The 25,318-nt window shown below is 40.7% G+C and overlaps 4 protein-coding genes across 4 annotated transcripts; all 4 read right to left on the reverse strand.

The window, feature by feature from the left end:
- Positions 1-104: 104 nt before the first annotated feature.
- Positions 105-2,491, reverse strand: LOC139387203 (ladderlectin-like). Its single transcript, XM_071133277.1, has 5 exons — positions 2,409-2,491; positions 1,959-2,074; positions 1,454-1,645; positions 315-429; positions 105-196 (listed from the first exon to the last, which is right to left on the reverse strand). Exons 1-5 carry the CDS (start codon positions 2,482-2,484, stop codon positions 105-107), a joined length of 591 nt encoding a protein of 196 aa, XP_070989378.1. The 5' UTR covers positions 2,485-2,491.
- Positions 2,492-7,319: 4,828 nt separating this feature from the next.
- LOC139387204 (ladderlectin-like) lies at positions 7,320-9,706 on the reverse strand. The gene is made up of 5 exons (XM_071133278.1): positions 9,624-9,706; positions 9,174-9,289; positions 8,669-8,860; positions 7,530-7,644; positions 7,320-7,411 (listed from the first exon to the last, which is right to left on the reverse strand). Exons 1-5 carry the CDS (start codon positions 9,697-9,699, stop codon positions 7,320-7,322), a joined length of 591 nt encoding a protein of 196 aa, XP_070989379.1. The 5' UTR covers positions 9,700-9,706.
- A 4,806-nt stretch (positions 9,707-14,512) lies between these two features.
- LOC139387205 (ladderlectin-like) lies at positions 14,513-16,899 on the reverse strand. Its single transcript, XM_071133279.1, has 5 exons — positions 16,817-16,899; positions 16,367-16,482; positions 15,862-16,053; positions 14,723-14,837; positions 14,513-14,604 (listed from the first exon to the last, which is right to left on the reverse strand). Exons 1-5 carry the CDS (start codon positions 16,890-16,892, stop codon positions 14,513-14,515), a joined length of 591 nt encoding a protein of 196 aa, XP_070989380.1. The 5' UTR covers positions 16,893-16,899.
- A 4,828-nt stretch (positions 16,900-21,727) lies between these two features.
- Positions 21,728-24,114, reverse strand: LOC139387207 (ladderlectin-like). Its single transcript, XM_071133282.1, has 5 exons — positions 24,032-24,114; positions 23,582-23,697; positions 23,077-23,268; positions 21,938-22,052; positions 21,728-21,819 (listed from the first exon to the last, which is right to left on the reverse strand). The coding sequence occupies exons 1-5, from the start codon at positions 24,105-24,107 to the stop codon at positions 21,728-21,730; spliced, it is 591 nt and encodes a 196-aa protein (XP_070989383.1). The 5' UTR covers positions 24,108-24,114.
- Between the last annotated feature and the right edge of the window lie 1,204 nt (positions 24,115-25,318).

Below are 25,318 nucleotides of genomic sequence, written 5' to 3' on the forward strand. Positions count from 1 at the left end.
AACAAGTCAAACGTATTTTACAGCAACAAATACCTTCAAAGTAATTCACTATAACATGAAACATTTGCAGTTAGGATGCTGACACCAGAGTAGCATTTCTGGTTTCAATTGACAGTTTGAAGGATTAAACAGGTTCTTATGGAGCACACGGAGGGATAGCTCTTTCCACATGATTCATCGTTCCAGCCGTTTTCATCTTAAGAGGAAACACGAAATAGAAATTACCTCTCGATGTACACGAAAATAGAAAAGTAGGTCACATTTATTTGTTAAACTTGCTCAAAAAAAGTTTAATTTGATGAATGATAATGTACCTCCAAAGTTGATCTGAATACATGGCTCTCTGGCACCATTGTGGTTATTCGGCTCCCCTTCAGCCCAGCTCTCGTGATCAAATTTGGAGCCGTCACTCCAGAACCATAGCCTGTCCTGTGTGGAAGTAGTGAGATCTCAGTATCAAATGTTACATGTATTTTAGAAATTGTTCAGCAAGCACAACACTCATGGTCTTTCCTCCAACAAAACGGTAAAAGCCACCACTACCAAAACGTGCAGACCGACAATGGAACTGTTGGGTGAAAAAAATACACAAGTGTTGATACTACAACCACATTTCTAGAAATCCCAAAAATAGAAAAAGACAGCTAGTAAGTTGTTTCTGCGCCATAGCAAAGAGGAAGAGGCGAAGCGAGAAGGGTAACTAAGCCCAAAATCTGCCTTCTCAAGCGGGTAGCGTTTTTCCTGGTCACCAAGCAACTCGTTTTTGTATGGCCGTCAATAAGATGTCGAATTTCATTAACGAAAAACATAATGGCTTATTTGAGCAAATATACGTTTTGTAATGCTTAGGTTGTTACAAGTACTGATACAAGTAGCACACATGACATGCCAGAAACTGAGAAAACCATTTCTCTCGGAATTGTGTCTGTCCCTCGAATCTGCCCGACATTGCAGACTCTTCACATCGTTAGAGGCCAATGGAGTATCTGGTTCATCTAATGGATCATCTGTGGCAATTGCTCTGGATATTTCGAGATGATCAACTCAAATCTAGACCTACAACCAACAGTATTTATTTTGCTTTTGACAATGACTTCACATGCCTAAATACTTAAAATCACATATCAGTTTAAAGACATGACATTGGGCCATGTTTACTTGAATTATGTTTGGTTAAAAGGTAGGCAAGTAACTTCATGCCTACTGTGCCAAAGCAATTTACAGTTATTAAAATGGGAGTGTGGATATAATGGTAATATCCAAATTCCACGTAGAACTCGAGTTGCGAATGTCAATCTTTCCTCTGCGGTACCTCAAACTGTGGTCATTACCAGCTGAGAAACTGGCGAGTTGATTACTCCTGGCACAGAGTTGTCTGACCAGTGTCTTAACACCTACTCTGAGCTGATGGTTTTATTAGTCTTAAGTATTAAGGCATCTTCACTTTGGGTACCTTTTCCACCTTTGCTTGAACAGCATCAAATCCACCAATCCAGGTAAGAGGGAAACTGCCAGTCGCGATCAACACCACCGCCTGTAGAAATTGGAACTCTTCATAGCTGTGCACAGATGCCAGGTTTGCGCCAAGGTACTTTACAGTGTTGTACACAGGCTTCAGTTTTTCTCCAAGTAACTGACAGTGGCGCTAGAGCAAGCAGTACACAGAGACAAAGACATGTCATAATGGAAGTATTAGTCAGTTGTCCAGTCTGAGAATTTGTCTTCTGGACTCTCAAATATAGGAATTAGTTCATCTCAGTCTTAACCCATGCCTTGAGGGTTCTAATATACAAGAGGGCCCAACTCCACACAATATTGAAAAGCCTATAGAAAATTGCAATTACAGCATATTAAGGGGAGGTTCAGTATTTTACATGAGGCGCCTGTTAAAATAAGGCCAAAGCACCTTTAACTCAAAAAACTAAGTTGACTTCAATTGTAGAAGGTAAGCATTATACCTCTGCATTGGGCCATGTCCTTGCAGTTTTGACAAACATGAAGCAGCGTGAATTAAATTGGAACCAGCCTCTGGGGCATGGGTTTCTTTGGTCTGCTGCAAATCTCACCAAATCATCTGAAAGGAGAAGACAGGGAGGGTTCCGAAATTGCAGCAGACTTTAAAGGATAGTCCAGACTGACCCTTGCATCAAAAATAACATTTGGAGATCAGTCATGCCACACTACAACAAAACATACACAATCAATGATGTAAAGCACAAACTCATTCCACAGAGCGTCTACAGGTTTTCGCTCCTCCCTCGATTGATCAATTTAGGTCACTAATTAGTAAGGAACTCCCCTCACCTGGTTGTCTAGGTCTTCATTGAAAGGTAAGCCAACTGCAGATGCAAGACACTCCGTGGAATGAGTTTGACACTCGTGATTTAAAGTGTGAGGCTGACTCTTACTTGCTATGTTCAAAGTCATTCTGTCACCCAGTGTAAAGGCAGCGCTGAGAAGCAGTAGAAGGGTCAACGTCGCCATGGTGATAGTCTCCTGAGAGACACACACGAGATAAGCCATCAGTGTTTCCCCAACCTCTCCTCAAGTACCCCAGCAAGTCCACTTAACACATTCAACTAATGAAGGGCTAAGGAATACCAGGAATCATCTCTTCCACCACAGAGTAGATTAGCCTGGCACACGGGAATAAGGAGAAGTCTATGCTCTTGGGTTCTCCCCAAAACAGCACCCTAGCTAACTAACCCCGATGCATGGCACACCTAGTAAGTCACCTTTTTGCAAATGAAATTGGCTGGTAAAGTACATTTTTCTAGAGCAGGAGACTCAACTTGCCTGGCATGAGCTACCTTTTTTTAATACACACGTCGCAAGCGACTTCTTTCAAATAGGCTCATTCTTCTCTGCCCTTACAACTCTTCAGTGTACCGTTCTGGCAAAAGACACAGTAAAATGGGTAATAAACTACTAAAGGGGCCCTATAAAAAAAAGCTGTGATTTTAAACCCCAAATTACAGCCATTTTCATAAATGTTCTCAGTTCAATTTCCTGGTTTGCCACTCAATTACAATTGGTAATGGAGAACAAAATGTAATGTTCTGAGTCCATGGCAGTGCTTAAATCACATCAGAATATCATTTATTTTATGTCTGGAAGAAAAGTAACACATGAGAAAGCAATGCGTGGTCGAATGTGCCAGTCTAGCGATGGTTCTGTATTGCCAATTGCTGCTCATTTCATGGCAAGGTTTGCAAATAACAATAGATACAATTTCTATACTTTTGACAAGTATACCTTGCAGTTAATACTTAGTCGTGAAAGAATCTGGCAACCCACTAGGCATCAACTGGCTACACAGGGAGTGAGCGACAGACAGGGCAATATTGCTGGAAATTAATTGGCAGATATGGTTTTAAATGTGACGTTTTAAGCCAATAGTTGACTAACCAGAGGTGGGATAACGTCAAGTCGCGTTGATTTAGTAACTTGCAGTGTCTGATACTTGAGATTTGTTTGACAGTTGTTTGACACGTGAAAAAATCTATTTTAAAAATCTGAATTGTTTGGCAAACTACCATGACCTGTTGGAGACCCCTGTCCTATGTAACGCACTACATTTGAATAGGGTCACATATGCCCAATGGGTACTGGTCATAAGTTACCATTTGGGATGAAAGCAGATACAGTACTAGATGACTATGTTGAACTCTCACCTGTAGTCTGGTCATGTCAGCGCTCTGTTTGTGAGTTGAGTTCTACTGCTTCCTGCTCTCCTTTTTTAAGGACCCATCCAGTCAGACCCCTCCCACTCTCATCCTTTAACCGGTCAAATAATCAACTAATCATCAAGCTTTTATCATTTGAATCAGCTGTGTTGTGTTAGGGCAGAAACCAAAACGTATAGCCACGGGAAGAAGTTTGTTGGTGCAGGGTACTTTTAATGAATGTTATTTTCAATTGGGGTGCTGGAAAAATATATTTGCCTGTGCTACAGGCGCTCTATTGGTCCACTATTATAGCACAACTTTTGTGAAAATGTAACAAATCTATAAAAAGTTAACATATATACATATATACAGTACCAGTCAAAAGTTTGGACACACCTACTCATTCAAGGCTTTTTCTTTATTTTTACTATTTTCTTTGTAGAATAATAGTGAAGACCTCAAAACTGTGAAATAACACATATGGAATCATGAGGTAACCAAAAAAAGTGTTACACGAAACCAAATATATGTTAGATTCTTCAAAGTAGCCACCTTTAAACTTGATGACAGCTTTGTACACCCTTCTCTCAACCAGCTTCACCTGGTATGCTTTTCCAACATTCTTAAAGGAATTCCCACATATGTTGAGCACTTGTTTGCTGCTTTTCCTTAACTCTGCGGTCCAACTCATCCCAAACCATCTCAATTGGGTTGAGGTTGGGTGATTGTGGAGGCCAGGGCGGTCTGATGCAACACTACATCCCTCTACCTTATTGGTCAAACAGCCTGGAGGTATGTTGGGTCGTTGTCCTGTTGAAAAACAAATGATAGTCCCACTAAGCGCAAACCAGATGGGATGGTGTATCGCTGCAGAATGCTGTGGTAGCCATGCTGGTTAAGCGTGCCTTGAATTCTAAATAAAACACAGACAGTGTTACCAGCAAAGCACCATCACACCTCCTACTCCATGCTTCACGGTGGGAACCACACATGCGGAGATCATTCGTTCACCTACTCTGCATCTCACAAAGACACACTAATCAGACCAAAGGACAGATTTCCACCGGTCTAATGTCCATTGCTCGTGTTTCTTGGCCCAAGCAAGTCTCTTGTTCTTATCGGTGTCCTTTAGGAGTGGTTTCTTTGCAGCAGTTTGACATGAAGGCCTGATTCACGCAGTCTCCTCTGAACAGTTGATGTTGAGATGTGTCTGTTACTTCAACTCTGTGAAGCATTTATTTGGGCTGCAATTTCTGAGGCTGGTAACTCTAATGAACTTATCCTCTGCAGCAGAGGTAACTCTGGGTCTTCCTTTCCTGTGGCGGTCCTCGGGAGAGCCAGTTTCATCATAGCGCTTGATGGTTTTTGCGACTGCAATTGAAGAAACTTTCAAAGTTCTTGAAATGTTCCGCATTGACTGACCTTCATGTCTTAAAGCAATGATGGACTGTCATTTCTCTTTGCTTATTTGAGCTGTTCTTGTCAAATAAATGGACTTGGTCTTTTACCAAACAGGGCTATCTACTTTATACCTCCCCTACCTTGCCACAACACAACCTCATGAATCTGGATAAGAGAATGCCAAGAGTGTGCAAAGCTGTCATCAAGGCAAAGGGTGGCTACTTTGAAGAATCTCAAATATAACATAGCTTTTGATTTGTTTAACACTTTTCTGGTTACTACATGATTCCATATGTGTTATGTCATAGTTTTGATGTCGTCATTATTCTACAATGTAGAAAATAGTAGAGAATAAAGAAAAACCCTGGAATGAGTAGGCGTGTCCAAACTTTTGACTGGATATCACCTGCAGGAATAGCCATTTTTGTTAAGCTCATTCCTACCCTGCTCCTGTATTCTTTTCAAACATCGACCAGTAGCATCGATAGTGCCTCTCTCTCTCTTTGCCAGAGTCTACCCCATTATAAGAACCCCAACAATAATTGCTAAAAGCCTATGTAAGCCTGTTGGCTGATTGGCATGTATGAGATGATGGAATTTGCTTTTGGAAAAAAGTTGAGGCTTTTTGACACTGGCTTGAGCGGGTCTTAGCAGAGCATGTGTATGTGAGCATCAACAAGCCTTGTTACCATATACCCTTTGAGAATGAATGAACAAATAGTTACTTCACACAAACATATGTACCAGATTCCTTTTGGGAAATTCATTTGGGTTGTTTTCTTTGCACATTGGAGGACCCCTGCAAAACCAAGCGTGAGGTAATGGCAATGATGTCATGTGTGCTATCCACATCTTGGTGCTCAACTGTGAAACATCATGCGGTGCTGAACAATTTGAATCAGCTTGGCTCGTCTTGTGGAATACTCTGATCAAAACTGATACATTAATGAAATCGTTGCACTAAATGAATTATTTGGAAACTAGAATCTGATTAAGGGAAAGTTACACTTTTCTGTGAGCGCAATCAACCTATTTGTGCATGCCCAACGGAATGAACATTGTGGTGCGGGGACTGCCATATTGTGTTATCATTTTGCCATAAGGTGTAGAGAAATTTTTGCGGTTTTAAAGCCAAATTCCAGTAATTGTACACATTTTGCTATATGAGTGAGAGACTAATACATTCAATGGGGCCCTGTCATGCCAAATACTGTCTCCCTGTGTCACAATGGGATTCGAACAAGTATTAGCGTTCATTGCTATATCGATTAGAATTTGAGATCAGCCTACATTGTGTTCTTTTCTTCGTCGCTATGCAAACAAGGCTGATTTCTGCGACCATTTCTGTTTAAACAAGCTTGGTTTAGCTTGTAACATGGAAACGTACATTCAAACTACTTTTTGGGGTACCTCGTCAACATTACATGAAATCCATGTCTTAAACATTGCTACGTTTCGGGAAATGGCAAAGAAAACGTGTATTCTGCTTGACACATTAAAGTGACTTACCTTACAGATCAAAGTAAGCTGATGTCCACTCCATTCAGATGTAAATCCTTTTGATTCAGTCACTGGCTTGTCTGGCTGTCATGTTTCTTTTAACCTGCCCTCATCTACACTGAAATAATATCCTTTCAGGAGGCCTCTATTATGATTCACCCCCCCCCTCTCATTAATACACCCTTGTGGTTGAATATATATAGTTTTATGTACATATGTGAACTTGTTAGATATTACTGCATGGTTAGAACTAGAAGCACAAGCATTTCTCTACACTCGCATTAGCATCTGCTAACCATGTGTACGTGACAAATAAAATTGGATAGGGAACAGATGGGGTAGGGAAATGTAACACTTAAAATTCACAGAGTGCTCTGACAACAGCATGATCATTTTCTACTTATTTTAAAGCTATATACACACACACTGTTCGTTTACGTTAATGTTTGTGGAGTAAGACAACTTTTTGGGTCCTAAGAGAATTCTATTCTTCAAGAAACAATGGATCAACAATCAAATAATTTAAATGCCCACTGAACAGACACCCAGACTGCTTCTTCAAGAAACAAAGTGAAGCAATGTTTAATAACCACTCATGAGATTAAATACGTACACCAGTTTTATTGACAAGCTACAATAGTTACACAACAAGTCAAACGTATTTTACAGCAACAAATACCTTCAAAGTAATTCACTATAACATGAAACATTTGCAGTTAGGATGCTGACACCAGAGTAGCATTTCTGGTTTCAATTGACAGTTTGAAGGATTAAACAGGTTCTTATGGAGCACACGGAGGGATAGCTCTTTCCACATGATTCATCGTTCCAGCCGTTTTCATCTTAAGAGGAAACACGAAATAGAAATTACCTCTCGATGTACACGAAAATAGAAAAGTAGGTCACATTTATTTGTTAAACTTGCTCAAAAAAAGTTTAATTTGATGAATGATAATGTACCTCCAAAGTTGATCTGAATACATGGCTCTCTGGCACCATTGTGGTTATTCGGCTCCCCTTCAGCCCAGCTCTCGTGATCAAATTTGGAGCCGTCACTCCAGAACCATAGCCTGTCCTGTGTGGAAGTAGTGAGATCTCAGTATCAAATGTTACATGTATTTTAGAAATTGTTCAGCAAGCACAACACTCATGGTCTTTCCTCCAACAAAACGGTAAAAGCCACCACTACCAAAACGTGCAGACCGACAATGGAACTGTTGGGTGAAAAAAATACACAAGTGTTGATACTACAACCACATTTCTAGAAATCCCAAAAATAGAAAAAGACAGCTAGTAAGTTGTTTCTGCGCCATAGCAAAGAGGAAGAGGCGAAGCGAGAAGGGTAACTAAGCCCAAAATCTGCCTTCTCAAGCGGGTAGCGTTTTTCCTGGTCACCAAGCAACTCGTTTTTGTATGGCCGTCAATAAGATGTCGAATTTCATTAACGAAAAACATAATGGCTTATTTGAGCAAATATACGTTTTGTAATGCTTAGGTTGTTACAAGTACTGATACAAGTAGCACACATGACATGCCAGAAACTGAGAAAACCATTTCTCTCGGAATTGTGTCTGTCCCTCGAATCTGCCCGACATTGCAGACTCTTCACATCGTTAGAGGCCAATGGAGTATCTGGTTCATCTAATGGGTCATCTGTGGCAATTGCTCTGGATATTTCGAGATGATCAACTCAAATCTAGACCTACAACCAACAGTATTTATTTTGCTTTTGACAATGACTTCACATGCCTAAATACTTAAAATCACATATCAGTTTAAAGACATGACATTGGGCCATGTTTACTTGAATTATGTTTGGTTAAAAGGTAGGCAAGTAACTTCATGCCTACTGTGCCAAAGCAATTTACAGTTATTAAAATGGGAGTGTGGATATAATGGTAATATCCAAATTCCACGTAGAACTCGAGTTGCGAATGTCAATCTTTCCTCTGCGGTACCTCAAACTGTGGTCATTACCAGCTGAGAAACTGGCGAGTTGATTACTCCTGGCACAGAGTTGTCTGACCAGTGTCTTAACACCTACTCTGAGCTGATGGTTTTATTAGTCTTAAGTATTAAGGCATCTTCACTTTGGGTACCTTTTCCACCTTTGCTTGAACAGCATCAAATCCACCAATCCAGGTAAGAGGGAAACTGCCAGTCGCGATCAACACCACCGCCTGTAGAAATTGGAACTCTTCATAGCTGTGCACAGATGCCAGGTTTGCGCCAAGGTACTTTACAGTGTTGTACACAGGCTTCAGTTTTTCTCCAAGTAACTGACAGTGGCGCTAGAGCAAGCAGTACACAGAGACAAAGACATGTCATAATGGAAGTATTAGTCAGTTGTCCAGTCTGAGAATTTGTCTTCTGGACTCTCAAATATAGGAATTAGTTCATCTCAGTCTTAACCCATGCCTTGAGGGTTCTAATATACAAGAGGGCCCAACTCCACACAATATTGAAAAGCCTATAGAAAATTGCAATTACAGCATATTAAGGGGAGGTTCAGTATTTTACATGAGGCGCCTGTTAAAATAAGGCCAAAGCACCTTTAACTCAAAAAACTAAGTTGACTTCAATTGTAGAAGGTAAGCATTATACCTCTGCATTGGGCCATGTCCTTGCAGTTTTGACAAACATGAAGCAGCGTGAATTAAATTGGAACCAGCCTCTGGGGCATGGGTTTCTTTGGTCTGCTGCAAATCTCACCAAATCATCTGAAAGGAGAAGACAGGGAGGGTTCCGAAATTGCAGCAGACTTTAAAGGATAGTCCAGACTGACCCTTGCATCAAAAATAACATTTGGAGATCAGTCATGCCACACTACAACAAAACATACACAATCAATGATGTAAAGCACAAACTCATTCCACAGAGCGTCTACAGGTTTTCGCTCCTCCCTCGATTGATCAATTTAGGTCACTAATTAGTAAGGAACTCCCCTCACCTGGTTGTCTAGGTCTTCATTGAAAGGTAAGCCAACTGCAGATGCAAGACACTCCGTGGAATGAGTTTGACACTCGTGATTTAAAGTGTGAGGCTGACTCTTACTTGCTATGTTCAAAGTCATTCTGTCACCCAGTGTAAAGGCAGCGCTGAGAAGCAGTAGAAGGGTCAACGTCGCCATGGTGATAGTCTCCTGAGAGACACACGAGATAAGCCATCAGTGTTTCCCCAACCTCTCCTCAAGTACCCCAGCAAGTCCACTTAACACATTCAACTAATGAAGGGCTAAGGAATACCAGGAATCATCTCTTCCACCACAGAGTAGATTAGCCTGGCACACGGGAATAAGGAGAAGTCTATGCTCTTGGGTTCTCCCCAAAACAGCACCCTAGCTAACTAACCCCGATGCATGGCACACCTAGTAAGTCACCTTTTTGCAAATGAAATTGGCTGGTAAAGTACATTTTTCTAGAGCAGGAGACTCAACTTGCCTGGCATGAGCTACCTTTTTTTAATACACACGTCGCAAGCGACTTCTTTCAAATAGGCTCATTCTTCTCTGCCCTTACAACTCTTCAGTGTACCGTTCTGGCAAAAGACACAGTAAAATGGGTAATAAACTACTAAAGGGGCCCTATAAAAAAAAGCTGTGATTTTAAACCCCAAATTACAGCCATTTTCATAAATGTTCTCAGTTCAATTTCCTGGTTTGCCACTCAATTACAATTGGTAATGGAGAACAACATGTAATGTTCTGAGTCCATGGCAGTGCTTAAATCACATCAGAATATCATTTATTTTATGTCTGGAAGAAAAGTAACACATGAGAAAGCAATGCGTGGTCGAATGTGCCAGTCTAGCGATGGTTCTGTATTGCCAATTGCTGCTCATTTCATGGCAAGGTTTGCAAATAACAATAGATACAATTTCTATACTTTTGACAAGTATACCTTGCAGTTAATACTTAGTCGTGAAAGAATCTGGCAACCCACTAGGCATCAACTGGCTACACAGGGAGTGAGCGACAGACAGGGCAATATTGCTGGAAATTAATTGGCAGATATGGTTTTAAATGTGACGTTTTAAGCCAATAGTTGACTAACCAGAGGTGGGATAACGTCAAGTCGCGTTGATTTAGTAACTTGCAGTGTCTGATACTTGAGATTTGTTTGACAGTTGTTTGACACGTGAAAAAATCTATTTTAAAAATCTGAATTGTTTGGCAAACTACCATGACCTGTTGGAGACCCCTGTCCTATGTAACGCACTACATTTGAATAGGGTCACATATGCCCGATGGGTACTGGTCATAAGTTACCATTTGGGATGAAAGCAGATACAGTACTAGATGACTATGTTGAACTCTCACCTGTAGTCTGGTCATGTCAGCGCTCTGTTTGTGAGTTGAGTTCTACTGCTTCCTGCTCTCCTTTTTTAAGGACCCATCCAGTCAGACCCCTCCCACTCTCATCCTTTAACCGGTCAAATAATCAACTAATCATCAAGCTTTTATCATTTGAATCAGCTGTGTTGTGTTAGGGCAGAAACCAAAACGTATAGCCACGGGAAGAAGTTTGTTGGTGCAGGGTACTTTTAATGAATGTTATTTTCAATTGGGGTGCTGGAAAAATATCTTTGCCTGTGCTACAGGCGCTCTATTGGTCCACTATTATAGCACAACTTTTGTGAAAATGTAACAAATCTATAAAAAGTTAACATATATACATATATACAGTACCAGTCAAAAGTTTGGACACACCTACTCATTCAAGGCTTTTTCTTTATTTTTACTATTTTCTTTGTAGAATAATAGTGAAGACCTCAAAACTGTGAAATAACACATATGGAATCATGAGGTAACCAAAAAAAGTGTTACACGAAACCAAATATATGTTAGATTCTTCAAAGTAGCCACCTTTAAACTTGATGACAGCTTTGTACACCCTTCTCTCAACCAGCTTCACCTGGTATGCTTTTCCAACATTCTTAAAGGAATTCCCACATATGTTGAGCACTTGTTTGCTGCTTTTCCTTAACTCTGCGGTCCAACTCATCCCAAACCATCTCAATTGGGTTGAGGTTGGGTGATTGTGGAGGCCAGGGCGGTCTGATGCAACACTACATCCCTCTACCTTATTGGTCAAACAGCCTGGAGGTATGTTGGGTCGTTGTCCTGTTGAAAAACAAATGATAGTCCCACTAAGCGCAAACCAGATGGGATGGTGTATCGCTGCAGAATGCTGTGGTAGCCATGCTGGTTAAGCGTGCCTTGAATTCTAAATAAAACACAGACAGTGTTACCAGCAAAGCACCATCACACCTCCTACTCCATGCTTCACGGTGGGAACCACACATGCGGAGATCATTCGTTCACCTACTCTGCATCTCACAAAGACACACTAATCAGACCAAAGGACAGATTTCCACCGGTCTAATGTCCATTGCTCGTGTTTCTTGGCCCAAGCAAGTCTCTTGTTCTTATCGGTGTCCTTTAGGAGTGGTTTCTTTGCAGCAGTTTGACATGAAGGCCTGATTCACGCAGTCTCCTCTGAACAGTTGATGTTGAGATGTGTCTGTTACTTCAACTCTGTGAAGCATTTATTTGGGCTGCAATTTCTGAGGCTGGTAACTCTAATGAACTTATCCTCTGCAGCAGAGGTAACTCTGGGTCTTCCTTTCCTGTGGCGGTCCTCGGGAGAGCCAGTTTCATCATAGCGCTTGATGGTTTTTGCGACTGCAATTGAAGAAACTTTCAAAGTTCTTGAAAAGCAATGATGGACTGTCATTTCTCTTTGCTTATTTGAGCTGTTCTTGTCAAATAAATGGACTTGGTCTTTTACCAAACAGGGCTATCTACTTTATACCTCCCCTACCTTGCCACAACACAACCTCATGAATCTGGATAAGAGAATGCCAAGAGTGTGCAAAGCTGTCATCAAGGCAAAGGGTGGCTACTTTGAAGAATCTCAAATATAACATAGCTTTTGATTTGTTTAACACTTTTCTGGTTACTACATGATTCCATATGTGTTATGTCATAGTTTTGATGTCGTCATTATTCTACAATGTAGAAAATAGTAGAGAATAAAGAAAAACCCTGGAATGAGTAGGCGTGTCCAAACTTTTGACTGGATATCACCTGCAGGAATAGCCATTTTTGTTAAGCTCATTCCTACCCTGCTCCTGTATTCTTTTCAAACATCGACCAGTAGCATCGATAGTGCCTCTCTCTCTCTTTGCCAGAGTCTACCCCATTATAAGAACCCCAACAATAATTGCTAAAAGCCTATGTAAGCCTGTTGGCTGATTGGCATGTATGAGATGATGGAATTTGCTTTTGGAAAAAAGTTGAGGCTTTTTGACACTGGCTTGAGCGGGTCTTAGCAGAGCATGTGTATGTGAGCATCAACAAGCCTTGTTACCATATACCCTTTGAGAATGAATGAACAAATAGTTACTTCACACAAACATATGTACCAGATTCCTTTTGGGAAATTCATTTGGGTTGTTTTCTTTGCACATTGGAGGACCCCTGCAAAACCAAGCGTGAGGTAATGGCAATGATGTCATGTGTGCTATCCACATCTTGGTGCTCAACTGTGAAACATCATGCGGTGCTGAACAATTTGAATCAGCTTGGCTCGTCTTGTGGAATACTCTGATCAAAACTGATACATTAATGAAATCGTTGCACTAAATGAATTATTTGGAAACTAGAATCTGATTAAGGGAAAGTTACACTTTTCTGTGAGCGCAATCAACCTATTTGTGCATGCCCAACGGAATGAACATTGTGGTGCGGGGACTGCCATATTGTGTTATCATTTTGCCATAAGGTGTAGAGAAATTTTTGCGGTTTTAAAGCCAAATTCCAGTAATTGTACACATTTTGCTATATGAGTGAGAGACTAATACATTCAATGGGGCCCTGTCATGCCAAATACTGTCTCCCTGTGTCACAATGGGATTCGAACAAGTATTAGCGTTCATTGCTATATCGATTAGAATTTGAGATCAGCCTACATTGTGTTCTTTTCTTCGTCGCTATGCAAACAAGGCTGATTTCTGCGACCATTTCTGTTTAAACAAGCTTGGTTTAGCTTGTAACATGGAAACGTACATTCAAACTACTTTTTGGGGTACCTCGTCAACATTACATGAAATCCATGTCTTAAACATTGCTACGTTTCGGGAAATGGCAAAGAAAACGTGTATTCTGCTTGACACATTAAAGTGACTTACCTTACAGATCAAAGTAAGCTGATGTCCACTCCATTCAGATGTAAATCCTTTTGATTCAGTCACTGGCTTGTCTGGCTGTCATGTTTTTCTTTTAACCTGCCCTAATCTACACTGAAATAATATCCTTTCAGGTGGCCTCTATTATGTTTCACCCCCCCCCCCCCCCCCCTCTCATTAATACACCCTTGTGGTTGAATATATATCGTTTTATGTACATATGTGAACTTGTTAGATATTACTGCATGGTTAGAACTAGAAGCACAAGCATTTCTCTACACTCGCATTAGCATCTGCTAACCATGTGTACGTGACAAATAAAATTGGATAGGGAACAGATGGGGTAGGGAAATGTAACACTTAAAATTCACAGAGTGCTCTGACAACAGCATGATCATTTTCTACTTATTTTAAAGCTATATACACACACACTGTTCGTTTACGTTAATGTTTGTGGAGTAAGACAACTTTTTGGGTCCTAAGAGAATTCTATTCTTCAAGAAACAATGGATCAACAATCAAATAATTTAAATGCCCACTGAACAGACACCCAGACTGCTTCTTCAAGAAACAAAGTGAAGCAATGTTTAATAACCACTCATGAGATTAAATACGTACACCAGTTTTATTGACAAGCTACAATAGTTACACAACAAGTCAAACGTATTTTACAGCAACAAATACCTTCAAAGTAATTCACTATAACATGAAACATTTGCAGTTAGGATGCTGACACCAGAGTAGCATTTCTGGTTTCAATTGACAGTTTGAAGGATTAAACAGGTTCTTATGGAGCACACGGAGGGATAGCTCTTTCCACATGATTCATCGTTCCAGCCGTTTTCATCTTAAGAGGAAACACGAAATAGAAATTACCTCTCGATGTACACGAAAATAGAAAAGTAGGTCACATTTATTTGTTAAACTTGCTCAAAAAAAGTTTAATTTGATGAATGATAATGTACCTCCAAAGTTGATCTGAATACATGGCTCTCTGGCACCATTGTGGTTATTCGGCTCCCCTTCAGCCCAGCTCTCGTGATCAAATTTGGAGCCGTCACTCCAGAACCATAGCCTGTCCTGTGTGGAAGTAGTGAGATCTCAGTATCAAATGTTACATGTATTTTAGAAATTGTTCAGCAAGCACAACACTCATGGTCTTTCCTCCAACAAAACGGTAAAAGCCACCACTACCAAAACGTGCAGACCGACAATGGAACTGTTGGGTGAAAAAAATACACAAGTGTTGATACTACAACCACATTTCTAGAAATCCCAAAAATAGAAAAAGACAGCTAGTAAGTTGTTTCTGCGCCATAGCAAAGAGGAAGAGGCGAAGCGAGAAGGGTAACTAAGCCCAAAATCTGCCTTCTCAAGCGGGTAGCGTTTTTCCTGGTCACCAAGCAACTCGTTTTTGTATGGCCGTCAATAAGATGTCGAATTTCATTAACGAAAAACATAATGGCTTATTTGAGCAAATATACGTTTTGTAATGCTTAGGTTGTTACAAGTACTGATACAAGTAGCACACATGACATGCCAGAAACTGAGAAAACCATTTCTCTCGGAATTGTGTCTGTCCCTCGAATCTGCCCGACATTGCAGACTCTTCACATCGTTAGAGGCCAATGGAGTATCTGGTTCATCTAATGGATCATCTGTGGCAATTGCTCTGGATATTTCGAGATGATCAACTCAAATCTAGACCTACAACCAACAGTATTTATTTTGCTTTTGACAATGACTTCACATGCCTAAATACTTAAAATCACATATCAGTTTAAAGACATGACATTGGGCCATGTTTACTTGAATTATGTTTGGTTAAAAGGTAGGCAAGTAACTTCATGCCTACTGTGCCAAAGCAATTTACAGTTATTAAAATGGGAGTGTGGATATAATGGTAATATCCAAATTCCACGTAGAACTCGAGTTGCGAATGTCAATCTTTCCTCTGCGGTACCTCAAACTGTGGTCATTACCAGCTGAGAAACTGGCGAGTTGATTACTCCTGGCACAGAGTTGTCTGACCAGGTTCTTAACACCTACTCTGAGCTGATGGTTTTATTAGTCTTAAGTATTAAGGCATCTTCACTTTGGGTACCTTTTCCACCTTTGCTTGAACAGCATCAAATCCACCAATCCAGGTAAGAGGGAAACTGCCAGTCGCGATCAACACCACCGCCTGTAGAAATTGGAACTCTTCATAGCTGTGCACAGATGCCAGGTTTGCGCCAAGGTACTTTACAGTGTTGTACACAGGCTTCAGTTTTTCTCCAAGTAACTGACAGTGGCGCTAGAGCAAGCAGTACACAGAGACAAAGACATGTCATAATGGAAGTATTAGTCAGTTGTCCAGTCTGAGAATTTGTCTTCTGGACTCTCAAATATAGGAATTAGTTCATCTCAGTCTTAACCCATGCCTTGAGGGTTCTAATATACAAGAGGGCCCAACTCCACACAATATTGAAAAGCCTATAGAAAATTGCAATTACAGCATATTAAGGGGAGGTTCAGTATTTTACATGAGGCGCCTGTTAAAATAAGGCCAAAGCACCTTTAACTCAAAAAACTAAGTTGACTTCAATTGTAGAAGGTAAGCATTATACCTCTGCATTGGGCCATGTCCTTGCAGTTTTGACAAACATGAAGCAGCGTGAATTAAATTGGAACCAGCCTCTGGGGCATGGGTTTCTTTGGTCTGCTGCAAATCTCACCAAATCATCTGAAAGGAGAAGACAGGGAGGGTTCCGAAATTGCAGCAGACTTTAAAGGATAGTCCAGACTGACCCTTGCATCAAAAATAACATTTGGAGATCAGTCATGCCACACTACAACAAAACATACACAATCAATGATGTAAAGCACAAACTCATTCCACAGAGCGTCTACAGGTTTTCGCTCCTCCCTCGATTGATCAATTTAGGTCACTAATTAGTAAGGAACTCCCCTCACCTGGTTGTCTAGGTCTTCATTGAAAGGTAAGCCAACTGCAGATGCAAGACACTCCGTGGAATGAGTTTGACACTCGTGATTTAAAGTGTGAGGCTGACTCTTACTTGCTATGTTCAAAGTCATTCTGTCACCCAGTGTAAAGGCAGCGCTGAGAAGCAGTAGAAGGGTCAACGTCGCCATGGTGATAGTCTCCTGAGAGACACACACGAGATAAGCCATCAGTGTTTCCCCAACCTCTCCTCAAGTACCCCAGCAAGTCCACTTAACACATTCAACTAATGAAGGGCTAAGGAATACCAGGAATCATCTCTTCCACCACAGAGTAGATTAGCCTGGCACACGGGAATAAGGAGAAGTCTATGCTCTTGGGTTCTCCCCAAAACAGCACCCTAGCTAACTAACCCCGATGCATGGCACACCTAGTAAGTCACCTTTTTGCAAATGAAATTGGCTGGTAAAGTACATTTTTCTAGAGCAGGAGACTCAACTTGCCTGGCATGAGCTACCTTTTTTTAATACACACGTCGCAAGCGACTTCTTTCAAATAGGCTCATTCTTCTCTGCCCTTACAACTCTTCAGTGTACCGTTCTGGCAAAAGACACAGTAAAATGGGTAATAAACTACTAAAGGGGCCCTATAAAAAAAAGCTGTGATTTTAAACCCCAAATTACAGCCATTTTCATAAATGTTCTCAGTTCAATTTCCTGGTTTGCCACTCAATTACAATTGGTAATGGAGAACAACATGTAATGTTCTGAGTCCATGGCAGTGCTTAAATCACATCAGAATATCATTTATTTTATGTCTGGAAGAAAAGTAACACATGAGAAAGCAATGCGTGGTCGAATGTGCCAGTCTAGCGATGGTTCTGTATTGCCAATTGCTGCTCATTTCATGGCAAGGTTTGCAAATAACAATAGATACAATTTCTATACTTTTGACAAGTATACCTTGCAGTTAATACTTAGTCGTGAAAGAATCTGGCAACCCACTAGGCATCAACTGGCTACACAGGGAGTGAGCGACAGACAGGGCAATATTGCTGGAAATTAATTGGCAGATATGGTTTTAAATGTGACGTTTTAAGCCAATAGTTGACTAACCAGAGGTGGGATAACGTCAAGTCGCGTTGATTTAGTAACTTGCAGTGTCTGATACTTGAGATTTGTTTGACAGTTGTTTGACACGTGAAAAAATCTATTTTAAAAATCTGAATTGTTTGGCAAACTACCATGACCTGTTGGAGACCCCTGTCCTATGTAACGCACTACATTTGAATAGGGTCACATATGCCCGATGGGTACTGGTCATAAGTTACCATTTGGGATGAAAGCAGATACAGTACTAGATGACTATGTTGAACTCTCACCTGTAGTCTGGTCATGTCAGCGCTCTGTTTGTGAGTTGAGTTCTACTGCTTCCTGCTCTCCTTTTTTAAGGACCCATCCAGTCAGACCCCTCCCACTCTCATCCTTTAACCGGTCAAATAATCAACTAATCATCAAGCTTTTATCATTTGAATCAGCTGTGTTGTGTTAGGGCAGAAACCAAAACGTATAGCCACGGGAAGAAGTTTGTTGGTGCAGGGTACTTTTAATGAATGTTATTTTCAATTGGGGTGCTGGAAAAATATCTTTGCCTGTGCTACAGGCGCTCTATTGGTCCACTATTATAGCACAACTTTTGTGAAAATGTAACAAATCTATAAAAAGTTAACATATATACATATATACAGTACCAGTCAAAAGTTTGGACACACCTACTCATTCAAGGCTTTTTCTTTATTTTTACTATTTTCTTTGTAGAATAATAGTGAAGACCTCAAAACTGTGAAATAACACATATGGAATCATGAGGTAACCAAAAAAAGTGTTACACGAAACCAAATATATGTTAGATTCTTCAAAGTAGCCACCTTTAAACTTGATGACAGCTTTGTACACCCTTCTCTCAACCAGCTTCACCTGGTATGCTTTTCCAACATTCTTAAAGGAATTCCCACATATGTTGAGCACTTGTTTGCTGCTTTTCCTTAACTCTGCGGTCCAACTCATCCCAAACCATCTCAATTGGGTTGAGGTTGGGTGATTGTGGAGGCCAGGGCGGTCTGATGCAACACTACATCCCTCTACCTTATTGGTCAAACAGCCTGGAGGTATGTTGGGTCGTTGTCCTGTTGAAAAACAAATGATAGTCCCACTAAGCGCAAACCAGATGGGATGGTGTATCGCTGCAGAATGCTGTGGTAGCCATGCTGGTTAAGCGTGCCTTGAATTCTAAATAAAACACAGACAGTGTTACCAGCAAAGCACCATCACACCTCCTACTCCATGCTTCACGGTGGGAACCACACATGCGGAGATCATTCGTTCACCTACTCTGCATCTCACAAAGACACACTAATCAGACCAAAGGACAGATTTCCACCGGTCTAATGTCCATTGCTCGTGTTTCTTGGCCCAAGCAAGTCTCTTGTTCTTATCGGTGTCCTTTAGGAGTGGTTTCTTTGCAGCAGTTTGACATGAAGGCCTGATTCACGCAGTCTCCTCTGAACAGTTGATGTTGAGATGTGTCTGTTACTTCAACTCTGTGAAGCATTTATTTGGGCTGCAATTTCTGAGGCTGGTAACTCTAATGAACTTATCCTCTGCAGCAGAGGTAACTCTGGGTCTTCCTTTCCTGTGGCGGTCCTCGGGAGAGCCAGTTTCATCATAGCGCTTGATGGTTTTTGCGACTGCAATTGAAGAAACTTTCAAAGTTCTTGAAATGTTCCGCATTGACTGACCTTCATGTCTTAAAGCAATGATGGACTGTCATTTCTCTTTGCTTATTTGAGCTGTTCTTGTCAAATAAATGGACTTGGTCTTTTACCAAACAGGGCTATCTACTTTATACCTCCCCTACCTTGCCACAACACAACCTCATGAATCTGGATAAGAGAATGCCAAGAGTGTGCAAAGCTGTCATCAAGGCAAAGGGTGGCTACTTTGAAGAATCTCAAATATAACATAGCTTTTGATTTGTTTAACACTTTTCTGGTTACTACATGATTCCATATGTGTTATGTCATAGTTTTGATGTCGTCATTATTCTACAATGTAGAAAATAGTAGAGAATAAAGAAAAACCCTGGAATGAGTAGGCGTGTCCAAACTTTTGACTGGATATCACCTGCAGGAATAGCCATTTTTGTTAAGCTCATTCCTACCCTGCTCCTGTATTCTTTTCAAACATCGACCAGTAGCATCGATAGTGCCTCTCTCTCTCTTTGCCAGAGTCTACCCCATTATAAGAACCCCAACAATAATTGCTAAAAGCCTATGTAAGCCTGTTGGCTGATTGGCATGTATGAGATGATGGAATTTGCTTTTGGAAAAAAGTTGAGGCTTTTTGACACTGGCTTGAGCGGGTCTTAGCAGAGCATGTGTATGTGAGCATCAACAAGCCTTGTTACCATATACCCTTTGAGAATGAATGAACAAATAGTTACTTCACACAAACATATGTACCAGATTCCTTTTGGGAAATTCATTTGGGTTGTTTTCTTTGCACATTGGAGGACCCCTGCAAAACCAAGCGTGAGGTAATGGCAATGATGTCATGTGTGCTATCCACATCTTGGTGCTCAACTGTGAAACATCATGCGGTGCTGAACAATTTGAATCAGCTTGGCTCGTCTTGTGGAATACTCTGATCAAAACTGATACATTAATGAAATCGTTGCACTAAATGAATTATTTGGAAACTAGAATCTGATTAAGGGAAAGTTACACTTTTCTGTGAGCGCAATCAACCTATTTGTGCATGCCCAACGGAATGAACATTGTGGTGCGGGGACTGCCATATTGTGTTATCATTTTGCCATAAGGTGTAGAGAAATTTTTGCGGTTTTAAAGCCAAATTCCAGTAATTGTACACATTTTGCTATATGAGTGAGAGACTAATACATTCAATGGGGCCCTGTCATGCCAAATACTGTCTCCCTGTGTCACAATGGGATTCGAACAAGTATTAGCGTTCATTGCTATATCGATTAGAATTTGAGATCAGCCTACATTGTGTTCTTTTCTTCGTCGCTATGCAAACAAGGCTGATTTCTGCGACCATTTCTGTTTAAACAAGCTTGGTTTAGCTTGTAACATGGAAACGTACATTCAAACTACTTTTTGGGGTACCTCGTCAACATTACATGAAATCCATGTCTTAAACATTGCTACGTTTCGGGAAATGGCAAAGAAAACGTGTATTCTGCTTGACACATTAAAGTGACTTACCTTACAGATCAAAGTAAGCTGATGTCCACTCCATTCAGATGTAAATCCTTTTGATTCAGTCACTGGCTTGTCTGGCTGTCATGTTTCTTTTAACCTGCCCTCATCTACACTGAAATAATATCCTTTCAGGAGGCCTCTATTATGATTCACCCCCCCCCTCTCATTAATACACCCTTGTGGTTGAATATATATCGTTTTATGTACATATGTGAACTTGTTAGATATTACTGCATGGTTAGAACTAGAAGCACAAGCATTTCTCTACACTCGCATTAGCATCTGCTAACCATGTGTACGTGACAAATAAAATTGGATAGGGAACAGATGGGGTAGGGAAATGTAACACTTAAAATTCACAGAGTGCTCTGACAACAGCATGATCATTTTCTACTTATTTTAAAGCTATATACACACACACTGTTCGTTTACGTTAATGTTTGTGGAGTAAGACAACTTTTTGGGTCCTAAGAGAATTCTATTCTTCAAGAAACAATGGATCAACAATCAAATAATTTAAATGCCCACTGAACAGACACCCAGACTGCTTCTTCAAGAAACAAAGTGAAGCAATGTTTAATAACCACTCATGAGATTAAATACGTACACCAGTTTTATTGACAAGCTACAATAGTTACACAACAAGTCAAACGTATTTTACAGCAACAAATACCTTCAAAGTAATTCACTATAACATGAAACATTTGCAGTTAGGATGCTGACACCAGAGTAGCATTTCTGGTTTCAATTGACAGTTTGAAGGATTAAACAGGTTCTTATGGAGCACACGGAGGGATAGCTCTTTCCACATGATTCATCGTTCCAGCCGTTTTCATCTTAAGAGGAAACACGAAATAGAAATTACCTCTCGATGTACACGAAAATAGAAAAGTAGGTCACATTTATTTGTTAAACTTGCTCAAAAAAAGTTTAATTTGATGAATGATAATGTACCTCCAAAGTTGATCTGAATACATGGCTCTCTGGCACCATTGTGGTTATTCGGCTCCCCTTCAGCCCAGCTCTCGTGATCAAATTTGGAGCCGTCACTCCAGAACCATAGCCTGTCCTGTGTGGAAGTAGTGAGATCTCAGTATCAAATGTTACATGTATTTTAGAAATTGTTCAGCAAGCACAACACTCATGGTCTTTCCTCCAACAAAACGGTAAAAGCCACCACTACCAAAACGTGCAGACCGACAATGGAACTGTTGGGTGAAAAAAATACACAAGTGTTGATACTACAACCACATTTCTAGAAATCCCAAAAATAGAAAAAGACAGCTAGTAAGTTGTTTCTGCGCCATAGCAAAGAGGAAGAGGCGAAGCGAGAAGGGTAACTAAGCCCAAAATCTGCCTTCTCAAGCGGGTAGCGTTTTTCCTGGTCACCAAGCAACTCGTTTTTGTATGGCCGTCAATAAGATGTCGAATTTCATTAACGAAAAACATAATGGCTTATTTGAGCAAATATACGTTTTGTAATGCTTAGGTTGTTACAAGTACTGATACAAGTAGCACACATGACATGCCAGAAACTGAGAAAACCATTTCTCTCGGAATTGTGTCTGTCCCTCGAATCTGCCCGACATTGCAGACTCTTCACATCGTTAGAGGCCAATGGAGTATCTGGTTCATCTAATGGGTCATCTGTGGCAATTGCTCTGGATATTTCGAGATGATCAACTCAAATCTAGACCTACAACCAACAGTATTTATTTTGCTTTTGACAATGACTTCACATGCCTAAATACTTAAAATCACATATCAGTTTAAAGACATGACATTGGGCCATGTTTACTTGAATTATGTTTGGTTAAAAGGTAGGCAAGTAACTTCATGCCTACTGTGCCAAAGCAATTTACAGTTATTAAAATGGGAGTGTGGATATAATGGTAATATCCAAATTCCACGTAGAACTCGAGTTGCGAATGTCAATCTTTCCTCTGCGGTACCTCAAACTGTGGTCATTACCAGCTGAGAAACTGGCGAGTTGATTACTCCTGGCACAGAGTTGTCTGACCAGTGTCTTAACACCTACTCTGAGCTGATGGTTTTATTAGTCTTAAGTATTAAGGCATCTTCACTTTGGGTACCTTTTCCACCTTTGCTTGAACAGCATCAAATCCACCAATCCAGGTAAGAGGGAAACTGCCAGTCGCGATCAACACCACCGCCTGTAGAAATTGGAACTCTTCATAGCTGTGCACAGATGCCAGGTTTGCGCCAAGGTACTTTACAGTGTTGTACACAGGCTTCAGTTTTTCTCCAAGTAACTGACAGTGGCGCTAGAGCAAGCAGTACACAGAGACAAAGACATGTCATAATGGAAGTATTAGTCAGTTGTCCAGTCTGAGAATTTGTCTTCTGGACTCTCAAATATAGGAATTAGTTCATCTCAGTCTTAACCCATGCCTTGAGGGTTCTAATATACAAGAGGGCCCAACTCCACACAATATTGAAAAGCCTATAGAAAATTGCAATTACAGCATATTAAGGGGAGGTTCAGTATTTTACATGAGGCGCCTGTTAAAATAAGGCCAAAGCACCTTTAACTCAAAAAACTAAGTTGACTTCAATTGTAGAAGGTAAGCATTATACCTCTGCATTGGGCCATGTCCTTGCAGTTTTGACAAACATGAAGCAGCGTGAATTAAATTGGAACCAGCCTCTGGGGCATGGGTTTCTTTGGTCTGCTGCAAATCTCACCAAATCATCTGAAAGGAGAAGACAGGGAGGGTTCCGAAATTGCAGCAGACTTTAAAGGATAGTCCAGACTGACCCTTGCATCAAAAATAACATTTGGAGATCAGTCATGCCACACTACAACAAAACATACACAATCAATGATGTAAAGCACAAACTCATTCCACAGAGCGTCTACAGGTTTTCGCTCCTCCCTCGATTGATCAATTTAGGTCACTAATTAGTAAGGAACTCCCCTCACCTGGTTGTCTAGGTCTTCATTGAAAGGTAAGCCAACTGCAGATGCAAGACACTCCGTGGAATGAGTTTGACACTCGTGATTTAAAGTGTGAGGCTGACTCTTACTTGCTATGTTCAAAGTCATTCTGTCACCCAGTGTAAAGGCAGCGCTGAGAAGCAGTAGAAGGGTCAACGTCGCCATGGTGATAGTCTCCTGAGAGACACACGAGATAAGCCATCAGTGTTTCCCCAACCTCTCCTCAAGTACCCCAGCAAGTCCACTTAACACATTCAACTAATGAAGGGCTAAGGAATACCAGGAATCATCTCTTCCACCACAGAGTAGATTAGCCTGGCACACGGGAATAAGGAGAAGTCTATGCTCTTGGGTTCTCCCCAAAACAGCACCCTAGCTAACTAACCCCGATGCATGGCACACCTAGTAAGTCACCTTTTTGCAAATGAAATTGGCTGGTAAAGTACATTTTTCTAGAGCAGGAGACTCAACTTGCCTGGCATGAGCTACCTTTTTTTAATACACACGTCGCAAGCGACTTCTTTCAAATAGGCTCATTCTTCTCTGCCCTTACAACTCTTCAGTGTACCGTTCTGGCAAAAGACACAGTAAAATGGGTAATAAACTACTAAAGGGGCCCTATAAAAAAAAGCTGTGATTTTAAACCCCAAATTACAGCCATTTTCATAAATGTTCTCAGTTCAATTTCCTGGTTTGCCACTCAATTACAATTGGTAATGGAGAACAACATGTAATGTTCTGAGTCCATGGCAGTGCTTAAATCACATCAGAATATCATTTATTTTATGTCTGGAAGAAAAGTAACACATGAGAAAGCAATGCGTGGTCGAATGTGCCAGTCTAGCGATGGTTCTGTATTGCCAATTGCTGCTCATTTCATGGCAAGGTTTGCAAATAACAATAGATACAATTTCTATACTTTTGACAAGTATACCTTGCAGTTAATACTTAGTCGTGAAAGAATCTGGCAACCCACTAGGCATCAACTGGCTACACAGGGAGTGAGCGACAGACAGGGCAATATTGCTGGAAATTAATTGGCAGATATGGTTTTAAATGTGACGTTTTAAGCCAATAGTTGACTAACCAGAGGTGGGATAACGTCAAGTCGCGTTGATTTAGTAACTTGCAGTGTCTGATACTTGAGATTTGTTTGACAGTTGTTTGACACGTGAAAAAATCTATTTTAAAAATCTGAATTGTTTGGCAAACTACCATGACCTGTTGGAGACCCCTGTCCTATGTAACGCACTACATTTGAATAGGGTCACATATGCCCGATGGGTACTGGTCATAAGTTACCATTTGGGATGAAAGCAGATACAGTACTAGATGACTATGTTGAACTCTCACCTGTAGTCTGGTCATGTCAGCGC

Source organism: Oncorhynchus clarkii, chromosome 28 (genome assembly GCF_045791955.1).
Source record: "Oncorhynchus clarkii lewisi isolate Uvic-CL-2024 chromosome 28, UVic_Ocla_1.0, whole genome shotgun sequence".
Taxonomy (NCBI): domain Eukaryota; kingdom Metazoa; phylum Chordata; class Actinopteri; order Salmoniformes; family Salmonidae; genus Oncorhynchus; species Oncorhynchus clarkii.